Consider the following 15,559-nt stretch of genomic DNA (forward strand, 5'->3'; position numbering starts at 1 on the left):
GCCAAGGTCTTGGAAGACTGGAGGGTTGTGCATGCTGTGAATACAGACCCTGGAAGGGGGCCGAGGGATGTGCCCGTGAGCTGTTTCCTAGTGTAAAAGGAACAGGCCTTAGTCTTGTCTCGGCTACTCTCCTCTAAATCAGGAGTTGAGTGCATTGAAGTCCACAAAATTATCCCGTTCTCGGTGGAGCAGGATCAGCTTCTATGAACGTGTACAGCAGGAGCCATTAAAAATAGTGTTTCATTTGCTTAAAACAAAACTCCCGAAGTTCCCTTCCAAAGTCTTTCAGTTGACTTCAGTGGGCTTTAGATCAGGCTCTATTTTTTTTTTCTTACCTCCAAAAGGTGATAGTGTCTTGAATTTGCTGCCTTGCATTCTTTTTCAGTCATATATTTAATTTACTGAAGTTTGTACAGTTCAGTAGTGCTTTTGTTCATCAGCATGCAAAGAACAAATGTGGTGCTCTTCACTTATCTTTTAAAATGAATTGACAAAGTTTTGTTGGTTGTGCATCGGTTTAGTTCTGGACTTCCCTAATGAGGAGGGTTTATTTACATGTCCGTATGATTTTTGTGGCCAATAAGTAGGGCATCAGTGGGTCATATTTATAAGATGTCAGAAAAGTTGAACTGAACAAATACAGAGTTGGACTTACAAATCTAGTACAGGTGAAGAAACACAAAATTAATGGGAAAATGTTCTTTAAATTGTAAATTGTTCTGTCAGAATAGGACCATGTTTTCATCATGCTCATTTATATAAGCATGTGTATGTGTGCTACTCACACATTTTACAGACTGAAAAGTGCTTTTCTGTAAATAACGCTTAAATTAACTCAAAAACAGCTTCCATTTTATGTGTAGGTCTGAGCATAGTCTGCTTTTTGTACTAGTAGCCTAAGATTTTCTAAAATGAGATAATTGTGAAATCCTAGATTTCAGATGGAGTGGCTTGGGTTTTAGTAACAGTATACTATACACTTAAAGTGTTACACATTTCTTCACTGTATCTGTGTTAAGTATTTATCGTGCCATATTAATTATTTCTCTAGTAAAAAAATACAAATAGTAAATCAATCATCATATGTGTAATTATTGCAGCAGTAATTATCCTTGAGAAGCAGATTGTCATTCTTGGTGGCCTTTGTTCAAATAGCTGACTTTTTTCATTTTCCCATTTTATTTTTCTTGAATGGTGTCCATTTTTTTGAGTGGATTAGTAATATTCTGAGCTGAGGACAATCTGATTGTAAGATTTCTAGGTGGGAGAGCAGCATGAATCAGCTGGGAAGGTCAAAGATTCTTTTATAGCATTTAAATTGAAAATGCTGTGTCCATCAAATATTTCATCTTAATTTTTAATGAAGAAGCAATAGCTATGAGTAATACTGCAAATGTTGTTTGTTAGAATTTCAACAGAAACCTAAATGCAACATTGATTTTAGGTTCTTTTTTAATGATTAGTAGCTTAATCATTAGGAGATAAGCCAGATCTGTAGTTTAAAAGTTAACAGTTTTTTCAAACTGTTTCTCATCTAAATTAAACTATTATATACATCTATGTAAAGAAGCTCTTTTAATTCATGAGTACTGTTTCCACATCTAAACAAAACATGAGATACACAGTAAATTTGCAATTTATCATGTACTTAGTAACTTTTTCTGATGGAAAAAGGTTTAAAAGATATTTCTGACACGGCTGTCACTTCTGATAACATAATTTGAAACTTGTATCTTAGGGGAATAGTGAGACAAGGCAGGTAAATACATAAAACAAAATGACAGTTGAATTCTGGGGAGTTTGTATGTTGAATGCATGAAAGTAATGTTCATTTGAAATGGTGGGTGTTAAGAACTCACTAATAACTAAATGTGTTTTGTTTTTTGAAAATACATTTGTGAATTAGTTTTCTTCTGTTTTTGCTTTTTTTCCTCTTTTCGGTTTGCTGGTACCGATAGTCTTAGTCTAATTATCCTAGTAACTCTCATTGACTGGTACCAGCTCTTGACATAAATGAGAAACAAGGTAGGGCAAACAATAGCTACCTCTTCCCCTCTCGCCTCCCCCAACATTTTAAAAACATTTACCTAAGCACAAAGAAGACTATCATTGTTTATGAAAAGCTGTATACCATGCACTTCAGGGATATGTAAATACATGCTTGGGCATAGGTGAGCAAATAATTCTCCATCCAGAGACATTTAAGACAAGATATTTAATTTGAATATCTTAAGTGACTAACTTCTTTTTAAAGATTAAAACTGCCCGGTTGTTTTTAATATACTTAGAATCAGTTGCATCAAACTTATCAGTCTTGACCTATTTTTCATTTTGCTAGTTCATTTATCTCATTTCTTATGGTGATTTTTTCTGAAAGGGATCCTTATTGTATGTTTTCTATGTAATCAAAACAATCTTAAACAGATACCTAAAAAAAAGGGAGGGGCGGTAGTGGAGGTCAGCTATATATAAGTGTGAAAGCTACAAAACAAGCTAAGTTGTAAAAGACAAGACGATGGGGGAGGACGACTGGTCATTTATATTCCTTTTTAAACTCAGAATGCTTGAGGGCCAGAATTGTCCTAAATGTATTCAGGATGCTGTACTTGGGACCTTCTGAGCTGAGGAGGCAAGGGGTAAAGAGCAGTTCAGTTGTCTTGTTTAAATTGGCCTCTTGAATGGCTAACCCTTTTGTAACTTGGCACACTCTGTAAAAGATCACACTTAGGTTACTAACCCTTTTTCCTTCACTTGGAGGTATTTGTGTTTTGTTCTTAAAAGTTTTTTTTATCAGAAATGGTTTGTTTAGAAACATATGGATGCTATGAAAATGTAGGTTTCAGAGTAGCAGACATGTTAGTCTGTATTCGCAAAAAGAAAAGGAGTACTTGTGGCACCTTAGAGACTAACAAATTTATTTGAGCGTAAGCTTTCGTGAGCTAAGTGAGCTGTAGCTCACGAAAGCTTATGCTCAAATAAATTGGTTAGTCTCTAAGGTGCCACAAGTCCTCCTTTTGTTTTTATGAAAATGTAGTCATCCATGTCATCTGTGGGGAAAAAAACCAGATATTTATTAGAGAATTTGAATGAAAAGGCAGTCCTAATGTATCTTTAAATCCCATCCTTCTCAACCAAAGTAAGGTAATATCCATTAGGCTAAAGTTGTGTGTGAAAGTTCGCTAGAAATTTTAGGTGTTAAATAAGCCGCCACAGGGAGCTGGTATAGTCCCGCAAATTTAGTAGAAACATTGAACTCTGAGGACTTATTTAAGCATTTTTCTTTTTCTTTGTCACTTCAAAATTAATTTCCTTGTACTGATATTTAGTAACCCAGTTTTATAATTCTGTGGCTTAATTTGTTAAATGTTTAGGTCCTAGAAAGAAGAGAAGGAAAAAATTTGCTCACTGTATTATGTACGTATATTATGTCTAAAACAGGCATGTATTTTGAAATGATATCAGGGCAATGCCTTGTGATTCTTAGAGTTGTGCCCTCTTTTGGGAAAACCAAGGTACTCTTTCCATCTTGCCTGCATTTGCAACTGTAACTTCTGCAAAGTTGGTAGTGAATGAAGATGATCAATTTCATCCCCTGTATTTGTGTGTGTATTTAATGTGACTAGTTCTCTAAAATAAATTTGAAACAATAATACATTTCTTGTATACAAGGCACAGATGTTATGGAATATTGGTATTTAAGGTAGAAGGGTAGTGGATTATTGTAACAAAAAGGTAGCTTTATTAGTAACAATAGTTAAGAAAGAATTTAACATTCAAATCCCCATCAAACAGTAACACTTCTATTAATTTCTCAACTAGCTGAATGTTTATCACCCCCACACTGCACAACCTCTAAATTACATGGACTGGATGTTACTTATTATATTGATTATAGTCTAATCCGCAGACAGTCTAGCATAAACAAAAAACAGCAATTACTATTGGCATGATTCCTTTGAACACAACTCAAAGTTCCAGTATGGCTGGTCCAAAGAACTTTTTCTGAAAGGCCTGGTTTCAGGATCTCAGAGGTTCTGGCATAATCATTTTATAGGGAGGGAACAAAACATTCATAAGTTTGCACTTGGTCTGAAAAGCAAAACCATTTGTTTTGATGCATGAGTGGATTGTTGGCTTTTATTTGGCCACCCAAAAAGGGAAAATATTAGACATTGAACACAAAAGTATACATAAACAAATCAAATTTCAAAGGGATTTAAAATGACCATCTTATAATGTTATAGTACAGTCTATTTATAGTTACTTTTTTTGGTTTTGCCAGATTATTCCCATGTCTCATTAAAAAAATGTTGCTCCCCCCTTAAGTAATTCTCATTGACATGTCTAATGTTTATAACTGAATTTATCAACTTTAGGATTACAAAAATGATATCCAATTGCTTTCTGGGACCAGTGCAAATCTAATGGACCATTTCTCAGGAGCAGGTGACCTTGTATCTTGGAAACCTTCTATCTGTAAATAGTTATGAACTAAACTGTTAGTTGCCATGTGGCTGAAATCTTTAGATAAAAATTCCTGAAAAGGTCTTGAAGTCTAGAAGTATGGCTTGGGTTTTCTAGTTGCAGCTAACTCTTGCAACAAGAGACGCTCTTAATATGGAGACGTGTAGGATAACATGTTCCACTATGATCTAAGATTTCTTAAAAGGCTTTATGCTTTCCTGTAATTCATTCTGTGTAACTGGTTTGATAGCTTTAATTTCTTTGTTATGAAATGCATGCCTTAGTATTGAAATCTCATAAATTTTGTAAAAAACCCTTTCTACCTTTTTTTAGTTAAGTATTTGTAAATGAGAAAAGGACTTAAATCCCCTCCCTCCCCAAGCCTGTTAGAATTTCATGTAGACATCTTCTGGATTAAATGCTTTTTTTGTTTGAAACACTGATTTAGAACGTGGTATGAATTCTGATATCTCAAGGAAAAACCTCAACATTTTGGGCAGGTCTACAATACAGCTCGGATCGACGCTCTGAGATCGATCCACTGGCAGTCGATCTGGTGGGTCTAGTAAATACCCACCAAATCGACTTCACATCGCTCTCCAGTCGACCCCTGTATTCTAGCCCTGACGAGAAGAGTAAGGTAAGTTGAGGGAGATTTTTTCCTGTTGACCCCTCGTGGTAACTCGACCTAAGGTACATCGATTCCAGCTATGTTATTCGCATAGCTGGAGTTGTGTAGTGTAGGTCAACTTATCATGGTAGTGTAGATATAGCCTTTGTCTGAAGTGTATTTGGCGTTTTCCGTAGGCTCCTGTGGTAGTGTCAAAAGTCAGTATTAGTCCCACTTGAGATGGAGAAAATGCAACTTTCTTATCCTAGTTCAATTAAATCAGAATTGTGCTCAAATATATATAATTTTATTTTTTTCCCCTGTGGGGACTACATTTTGTTCTAGCAGAAATTGTGTATGATTGAACTGTTGGACTGTGGAAAGGTACCTGTCTGGTTTTAAAAGTATTGTGCAATGCTTTTACTACAAAGCAATTGAAACATAAGCATTAAAGTTGTTCAATTGCTCTCTTTATAGTAGTCAGATAGTATAAGGGAAGCTTTTAAATAATTCTAAATCATATGCAACACTTGGCATAGAAGTCTGACAAAAGATGAATCTTTGAAAACAGAGTTCAGTAGTGAGTTTTGTTTTTGTTTTAACTTCAATTTTAGGCAACTTGGGTGCTTAGCATGCATCACATTCCACTTCAAGTATGAGAATTATGCTAGTTTAGCAATTATTAGAGATGAAAGAAATTCTGTTAGATATGAATCCACCTAAACTTCAGTTGCTTTAGTTTTAGCCAGGATAATGATCAGGCAGTAGTTAGCATAGTCCCCAGGCATATGGCTATAGCAAAAAAAGATTGGGCTGATCTTGGGGGTATTTTTATTACAACACATTACAATTAGCATGTTCGTTCTGTCTGCCTGCTTTCTTGGGTTTTTCGTTTGGTTCCAAAAATTCTGCTTTCAGTTCTTTTGTGGCATATGTGTGTAAGATGCTGTTAGTACCCTCATGAAAAGAAGTTAAAATAAGGAGTATTTTCCTCTAATATTACAGTATTAGTTAAAATTGTACAAACTCTTTTTTTACCGTAAAAGTTGTTTTTTTTGCATTCCTTTACTATTTTTGAAGACTTTTTTCCTCCACAATGCTGAAGTACAAGAAGAAAAAAAAATGTTTTTCAGGATTTAATTTATTATGAGGCCCATATTCTTCTGGGATGTGCGTAACATTTATTTTCAATGGAGAGATACTGTAGATTAAAGAACGCCCACAGTGCATGATTTACAGCAGCTTTTTGTTCTTACACTTCAACTTCTTTTACTATGTATAGTCTTAAGTATAGGAGTCTTGTCAGTTATCCACATTTTAAAAACATCCTGAATCCTGCACCACTGATATTAATGGGAGGTGTCTTTCCCTTCTTCCCCCCCCACCCCCCATTGACTTCAATGGGAACAGGAGAGAGGGCTTACTGTTTGCATTAGTAATTCATCTGAAATGTTATTCCATTTTTAAATAAGTATGGTATCTTTCAAGGTTTAACTCCCCCCCCCCCTTCTGAATCTCTTAAACCCTACATTATATTTAATTTGATGTAGTACATTTTTATTGTTATTCTTTGGTGTGCAAATTGTTTTGCTGTTTAATGATACTGCATCACTTTTTTTTTCTTTATTGGTAACTAGAATGAAATGTGTTAAATCTGGCTGTGCTAGCCTTTGGTCAAATAGTCCCAGGTGAAGCAGAATTTGACACCTTTATATCCTACTAAAAATAAGCAGGGGGGAAAAATATTCAGAATCTCAATGTTGCCCCCAATTTTTAGTGTCCTGGATCTGGAGTAAAACTTACAACTTCTTTATCTCCATTTATTTATCCATTTATTTATTTCTTTATCTCCAGGTAAATTTATCTGTATTTACCTGCTTAATGAACATCAGAAAACAACATCCCTGATGACTGGTTTCTGAGTGAGATTTTTATTTTCCCACTCTGGATACTTTTGTAAAACTAGAATGTTCCACTTTCCATTCTTGACTCATTAATGTCTTGAAGGGATTTAACAGGGAAAAAAGCCCTTCATTTTAAAATATTTCTTTTACACATCACATTAAGTGACACGATGAGGCCATGCCCTTGATAATTCTAGGCTATATGTTGGTCAGCAAAATATGCTCTGGCTCTGAAGTATATTAACCTTGGGGGGGAGGGCTCAAGGGGGGGAAAGCTTTTGGTTTTTTTTCCTAATGGCATCAACATATTTTCTAACTTTTGATAGTACTAATGTGTGTGATGGGTTTGCGGGGGGAGGAGGAGGAGGGTTTGCTTTATCTCTTTTAGTTACTCTCCACTTCCTTCCTTGCAATTGTGTTCCTTGGAATCTCTGATCCTCTAATCCCAGAACAACAGGGACTTCAAGATGTATGCTCAATGCAACTTTTTATCATCCTAAAAATAGGTGGATGAAATAGTTGACTATTGGCCTTTGTGTGTGACTTCTGGGAAGTGGCTGGGTTATGCAGTTAAGAGCCAGAGCATGGAAAAAAGATTTATGTCTTGTGATTTAAGGTGAAGCTGTTGAATAGATTGAGTGGAAAAGGCTAGTGAGCCAAATACAAATGTAAATCAAGAGAGGAAGGGGAGTGAGCACTGAGTACTTTTCTGGTTGCAGAAAAGTAAAAGACAAGAATGATAAGAGGAAGAACAAAAGGTGATGTACAAAATCATAAAACAAAGAAGTGAATTCCGTGGAAGCAACTCCCTGATAAACATTTAGACAAGAACAACCTAGCTCATGCAAATTAACACTGGAAGAGCTGGTCTTTTGACTAAGATAAATGGGTATCATTAGTTTAATATCTATAGTTTAGTATCTATAGTTCTGCGAATGGAGCAAGTGGCCAAAAAGTCTAAATCTTGTTGCTTAACATCAGGCACCTAACTAAGTGAACTGACCTTTCAGAGATGTTGAGCATCCACAAAGCTGTAGGTACTCATCACTTTTGACAGTCAGATCACTTTTAAATTCAGTCACTTAAGTTTGAACATTTTGGCCACTGGTTATTTTTGTTTCTAACCTCTGTGATCCATAGATCAGATTGCTTCAAGTGTGCTTTTCTTTCAAAGAGTTCAGCTTTTTTTGGGAAACATTTAATTAATCCCTTATTTCCAAAGTACAGGTGCAGGTAGAGGCCTGCAAAAATAACCTAAATTCTTAATCATGTCCCAGTGCCCATGTACCATTTAACTCATCACCTATGCCTTACGGAAGTTACTAAAGAGAGAGAGAATGTATGGTTTATATGTAGCTGTAATGTATTATGAGGAATCTGAACTCTGAAACCATTACTATTACATAACTGGCTTTGTAACTGCTCAAAAAGAAATCTTGGATATTCTTTTCACTTCTTGATTTTTATCATGCTGGACTGGTTATCCATAATTATGTTCTTGAAAGTAAATAATAGCTTTCAGCTAAGTGTGACCACTGAAGGGAGGAAGGATTGCCAAAAGGTCTGAGCACTGGACTTAGAGTTGGGACTCCTGAAGCCAGTTCCTTGCTCTGCCAGTGTCTTGCCATGGTCCTGAGAACTGCTGAATTTCCTCATTTCCATTGACTTCCGTGGGATTTGGGGGTGCTCAGCAGCATGCACACACAGGCCTGGAGTGAGCCTGAGGAAGTCACTTAATTTCTTGGAGCCAGATCCAGTTGAAATAAATGAACTAAATACAGGGGAAGGGAGCAAAAAGGAATCTTTCCTCTCCCACAGCCTGTTAGCAGGACACAGAGCAACAGCACTATTAGCAATGTCTACTGACAGTACAACAAATTTGTATAGCTATGTTCCCACTGGATGACCCTGTCACTCTCCAGTGACATTCCCGTACCCTCCTGCAGGATGATGCAGAACACTGCTTTGCAGTGTGCAGGGGTTCCTGTTCTCATTGCATGGACTGCATCCAGTGTGAGATCAGTGGAATTGCAACAGTTTGACTTCTTTTTGTATAACTGCAAAAGGGGTGGAGTAAAGTGAGAACTTGGCCCTCAGCACCTTAGTTCCGTTATCTGTGAGATGATATAATAATGCCTCAGAGGGATGTTATAAAAAATGTTGAGATTCTTGGATGAATGGCACTTTGTAAAATGCATAGTATTGTTACCAACTTACCAACAAAAACACTTTAAAATATAGTCCAAGTGTTTGCTCATGGATGAGAGATTAGGGAGGCAAGGTCAGTACACAAAACTGGTCTAACTGTCCTGAAAACAAAATAGGTTCCAAGTTTAGAAAGACACTAGAATTCTGTGTGGTTGGAAGGAGTCTCTTTTCTGCCTTCCTCACCCATAATATTCCATAGACGTGACTGTCTCCATACATGATTCAGTGTGTCACATTGGGACACTGTCATCCATGAATAAAAAATATGAGGGTTGAAAGAGAATGGTCCAAAGGGGTGTGTGTGTGTCTGTTTCTTTTAAATGTGCCTAACCAGAAAGGTTATCTTTTTAGGTATTGCCTAAGAAAATACTACTATTTCAGCATAGGAATAATATTATCCAACCAACACAGCTGAATTGGGAGCCACACACTGCTCCCAGTTTAGCTTTTATACGAGAGTAACTGAAAAAGAAGCTCAATAGAGGAACAGGCTGGAGAGGAGAGTGTGTAAAAGGGATAAGAATGTCAGGAGGGGTGTGAGGCAGCCTCTGTCTGTAGGAAGAAGAAGGTGTGAGGGGGTGAAGGTTGGTGGTAATAATGAGCATTCAGTTCTATTATTTTAAACAACCCCTTCCCCCAAGAATCCTTTACACTTGTGAGTTGTGCTTTAAGAAAATACCATTACATTAAAAATAATGGGAGGCAGGGTATACAACACACTGGAAAAGGAAGGAAGGGTTCAGTTTAATCTCAAATATATGTAAGTATTTATTGATAGGATTATTACAATTTTAACAAAAAGTATTAAATGGCACTTGAAATTTTGCTTTGTTGGTACAGTGGAACCTCAATTTTATGAACACCAGTCTTCACAAATGACTAATTATGTGAATCATTTTTCCGGGGGGGGCGGGGGTGGTCATATAACAAAAGTGCTGTCAATGAAAGAACAAGTCAATGTTGCTTTGGATTCCAGTGCCTTCAGATTCTGATGCTGTTGATGCATTGGAAATTGCTTGGCAGTGGCTTGAAGGACAAGAAGAAAGTGATGCAGTGCACCATATTTCAACTCATGTACTGACCTGTTGTAATTTTGAGACGTTTGATTTTATGAACTCCTCAGTCCCCCATTTTAGCTGATACACTAGAGCACGACCTCTTTTATCTTCAATGGAAGTGTATTGATACTGTTTAAGGTGGTTCAGAAAATTAGACCGTATCTGGTGTTTGATCTGGATGGTTACTGACCAGTAAGAATACAAGATGTCTTAATACAGTTTTGTAATGTACTTTATATGTTTGCTAACCTCACTGAAATAGGATTGTATTGTCCCCTCAGAGTCACATTTGCGACTTTCATTGGCACCAGTAGGAGTGAGAGTATGTGCTTGTATCTATGTCTATGCAGAAAATTTGGCTGATGATGACTTTTAAAGAAAGTCTGAATGGTGTAGAAGAAGTGGAGAAAGAATAAACAAGAGGAACTACTTTAGGGTGTGATCCTGCAATTTACTCCACATTTATAACTCTTTATTGACTTCAGCTGGCATTCCCCATACAAATTGAACCTTTTATTAAAATATGTTCTAAAGGCATGGCCCTGCAAAGTGATGCAAGTGCACAAAATCCATTGAATTTAAATGGGATTTGAGAGGTTCAGCACTTTGCAGTACTGACTGTTAAATTTGCCTCTGCTGTGTGACTAATCTACCTGATCATATTAAATATCAATGCATAGATGGTGGCAATAAGTATCTCTTCTTAGTTTGTACGTGGACATGAAGAGAGAGGAAAAGCAGAAAGATACTTCCAGAAATGACAGTAATTTTTAGATACTAAAATAATGGCGCACACGTTTCATTTCTATTCTGTCTGGGTAGCTCTGCAAATTGTATATTGATTATGCTAATATACTTAGTGCCCCTTACTTATCTGCAGATATTATTCAAACATGTAGATGGAATGCATGCTTTATAAAGTAATCATCATAGGAAGAATACTTTTGTGGAAGATAAGTTTTAAATTCAAGTACCAATGTTAAGCTTATGGCAAGTTATATTGAGTTATAGGAAATGCAAAATATAAGTTAAATATGTATATTTATATTGTAAATCAAATCTTCTCAGGCCCCTAGCAATCTTGGTTGCTGTGTTAAGTTTTGTTTTGTTTCACATCCCTTAAATAAAGTGTTTTTAGGAAGGGTACTAAATCAATAACAGTCTGTTTATAGTGTATTTTGGGATATGTGGCTTCTCTTTCTTTGTTTAACAAGCTGAAAAGAGCATCAGACATTCAGGGAAGTATGTATTCTCTCTCTCTCTTTAATTTATTAGCCTACCCATAGTAGAAGAAAATAGCCTTTTTTCAATTATCTATAGCTTTTATTTTGTTATAGTTTGTAATAGCTCAAAAGCCATAAATCATAGCCTCTGTTCTCCATAAAGGATTCCCTCTCAGTGAAAAGGCACCTTTTCATAGTACTCCCACATTTCTGTTTTCATCCATTCCTTTTTCCATATGAGGTCTCCCCAAGCATGCACCACTGCTGTCTGGTTCTATTAATTGGTGTACTAATACTAACAGACTGACCCTTCCATGTGGGGTAGCTCAGTTAGTTAGCAGAAGATGTGAATTCTTCCACTGTTAGCTTTATAAACTCTACCCCACATACATAAGCCTTGTGCCACCTTGACAACCTTTCTAGGTAGGAGGGGTGAAATCCTGGCTGACCAGCAGATGCTGAAGTAAATTAGTAGGAGGTTAACTCTGCTGTCAGAATCTATGGGCCAAATCTGTTTGTTCCCCCACTTAGTGACTTCAGAGAGACGATTTGCATAAGAAGGCAAGTAAGATTTCGCCCTAACAATGTTGGTTTTTCAACTTTCCTGGAACCCTCTGAGTCTGGGCATGCAGGATAGTCTGAATTCAAACCAGAGTTTTCACGGGCTAACAAGTAGCTCTGCCTCTTGGATCGCAAAGCTCAACAGCCCTTACTGTTTTTATGTAAAGTTCTTGTTTTAGAAATGCATTTTTGTAGTAAAGTTTAAATGCTGTTATGAGTCCAAATCCACCAGCCTTTATAAAGGTAGAGACAGCTGAAATACTAGAATTCTGTTTTCCCTGACTGAGATCTTCTTTTTAAAAAAATATTCTATTCAAATAGAATTTTCCACAGTGAAGGAGTGCAGGGCCACAATTGTTTTGGTGAGTGATTCTTGTTTAGAAACACTTTTTTTTTTTTTTAAAAAAATTTCATCATGTAATTGTATAAAAGGGAATTGATGGTTTATTGCTTTAAGAAGCTGACAATGTTCTCTGATCTAGTTAGCAAAGAAATATTTCCACAGCTAGCAAAACAGGTGACTCTGCAGTCATAAGCACTTAACTGTTCAGACAAAAAATATTGTTTCTCTGAAATAATGATGTCACGAAAGTATCTAGAATTAATATTCAGCCATAGCAGCGTAACATAACATGACTGGAAACACAGGCTTTAGCTCTCCATATGTCCTGAGGTTTCTTCTTTTATTGGCATTCAATTACTTTTACTATCCCGGAGTTCTCTTCTTATGGTAGGCCATGCTAAATACTTTATATATTTAAAAAAAAAAAGTCTAAAGTCAAAACCCCTTGTTCACAAATATAATCCTAGACTATAAATAATCTTTGTTTTTTACAGTATTAACTAGAAATATTTGACATATGCTGCTGCTGTCCACATATCCTTCCTATACTTATTTTTAATGTAGTTTGCTAGCCAGAAGCTTTTGTCTCATGTTGGTATAAAGCGTAAAGCCCCTAGTAGAGGGATATTGTTGAAAATTGCCTTTGTTTATTCAAAGGAAACACAATGCTTCAGTTAATGCTTGGGGAAGTAAACATTGAAGTTGGGTATGAGATTTAGGGTGATGTTTATCCAAGTGAGTTTAACATGGTATGATAACTGGAATGACACTGAAGGCTAAAGTTCTTATAAACAGGCTATGAGAAGACTTAATATGGTTCCTTTTTAGTACTTTGTGGCTACAGAAGGATGGACTGGACTATAATTACCCAAAGTAGCAAATAATTGTTATTAGATGGAGGAAGAGTCTGGCCATGGTGTAAAGGAGAACTAGTTCATATTTTGTAGGCTAACTCTATGATAAAGGTTCCTTATTCTAGGGCTTCTGTTTTTGTTCTGTTCTCTTCTCTACCATATTTTTCTTTTCAAGGGTTCATTTTTCCTGACAAAACACATCAGTCTAGTTGACTGTTATTGGCAAGTTCTTTATGCAATGGCCTGTTGTGACCTACTTGGCTCTTTTGTGACTAAGAATCCATAAAGAGCTTGAACAACAGTTTAAAAAAGATGCTAACCACAAAGTTACATGCTAACATGCTGGTCAGAAGTTTACTTTCTTTTTTTTAATGTAACATGTATGGAAGTTGAACTTTGAAAATGTGCACACTTTGGAGTTTTCATACAGGAGAGTATTTCTCCAGAAAAGATTTAAAAGCAGAGTACTATACTAACAGCAGTTATTTTTACAAAATATACTATGGTACATTTACTAAAAATAAGCTCGTTTGAGGTAGTCTTCAGGTGTTTTTATGTATTAATTTTCAAAATTCTGCAACGTGCCTTCAAACAGTAGTACAAATTAACAAAATTTTGCTCTGTATATGTATCTGCCTCCATTAGTAAGGAGAGGTTCTGGTACCTCTGCTGATGGAAGTAATCAATGTATTTCTGCAGAAAGACTTAGTCCCCCAGTTTACATACCTTAAAGGCAGAAGCGAAGACCTACTTAAAGCAGAACAAAACAAATCTTGTTAACATCCTAGAAGGCTACTGTCTGGTCTCTAAACTTCCCTTTTTGGGAACAGCTGTTGGGAAGGTTATTTTATATCCACTTTCATGATTTTTTGAGGCCTGCTGATGATTTTTTGAATACATGGTGATACTGTAAACATGAAGTCTCCTCTCTACACTTTTTCCCCACTGGAAGGGAGAAGGAACTGTTTTTCGCTACTGCACCTTCAACTCAAAGAGTTTTTGCTTTTGGGAGTGTAATAAGGAAGTAGTTCTGCTCCTTGACTCCTCCCCTACCTTCACTTTGGTGGGTCATTTTCTGCTGTGAATAGCTTCAATGCCTGCCTCTGCAGCACCCTGTAGCTTCCAAAAGCAGTCACAGAATGAAGCTGACATGATTTTTGTCAGTTTCACTGCTGCCCAGAGGGTTTTTGAATAGTCAGTCTGGCCAGAGTGGTGTGTGCTTAGGGAATCTGTGAGCCATAATAAAGATGCTGGTATGGTCTGTTTGCAGACTAAGGGTATGTCTATAGTACCCGCCGGATCGGTGGGCAGCGATCGATCCAGCGGGGGTCGATTTATCGCATCTAGTCTAGATGCGATAAATCGACCCCCGAGCGGTCTCCCGTCGACTCCTGTATTTCACCTCCACGGGAGGCTCAGGCAGAGTCGACAGGGAAGCGGCAGCAGTCAACTCCCCGCAGGGAAGACACCGCGGTGAGTAGGTCTAAGTACATCAACTTTAGCTATGTTATTCATGTAGCTGAAGTTGGGTAACTTAGATCGATCATCCCCCCTTTAGTGTAGACCAGGCCTCAGTAAGACAGCACTGTGTTGGTTCACTTTTGCAAGGCTATCTTCACAACTGTAATGGTAGCTTTTTTTAAAAAAAAAAATCTTAAATTTAGTGGAAATTAATGGTTTAGCACCCACTCCCGCTTTGCCAGGAAAAGGTTCCCATTTAGCAATGTAGAGTAGGTGAGTGGAGTCTCCATGCCTTGTCTTAGTCCCTGATTTAGTTATGTACCAGAATACAGTACAGTGGATTGAAAACAGATATCCAAGAGGAAATTTGATTTGTTTCTTAATCCATGAGATCTCGTTGGTCACTCTGCTGCAAGGAAACTACATGCTTGTGGACAAAGTGTGGTGCTATGGTCTGGTTTGAGGTTTCGCACCTTGCAGTGATTCTGTACTAGGCAATGTTCTCTTGCCCTGTTGCACAAGCATTACTGGCTTTCCGAACTGAAACTAGGGAGATGACGCATGAGTCATTTCAGCTACTCACCTAACATCTTGTGTTTTTTTTTTTTGTTTTTGTTTGTTTGTTTACCTTTTCCTGGCAGTAGAAGAAAATGAAACGGAGGACCAGCAGGCGGGTGTGGGACAGATAGCCGCACAGACTGGTAATGCTGAATTCCTTCATTAGTGCTTGTTTGCTGGTTTACAACAGTGTGAGATTTATTTTTTCAAAGTCTGCTCTCATCTTACTGAATTTCAACTTCAAATGCACTTCTAAAGCCCAGGGAAAAAAAATGATCCCACTTTTCAATGTCAGAAAATCAGGAATATTGCTAT

The 15,559-nt window shown here is 37.0% G+C and overlaps 1 protein-coding gene across 1 annotated transcript in view; it reads left to right on the top strand.

Annotated features, from left to right (window-relative positions):
* The window catches only part of ZNF521 (zinc finger protein 521), a 268,371-nt gene that overhangs the window by 2,698 nt on the left and 250,114 nt on the right, over positions 1-15,559 (top strand). The window contains exon 3 of the mRNA XM_077810338.1: positions 15,328-15,387. Within this exon, the coding sequence (XP_077666464.1) occupies positions 15,328-15,387 (60 nt within the window). The remainder of the gene's footprint in view (positions 1-15,327; positions 15,388-15,559) is intronic.

This window comes from Eretmochelys imbricata, chromosome 2, assembly GCF_965152235.1.
Source record: "Eretmochelys imbricata isolate rEreImb1 chromosome 2, rEreImb1.hap1, whole genome shotgun sequence".
NCBI lineage: Eukaryota > Metazoa > Chordata > Testudines > Cheloniidae > Eretmochelys > Eretmochelys imbricata.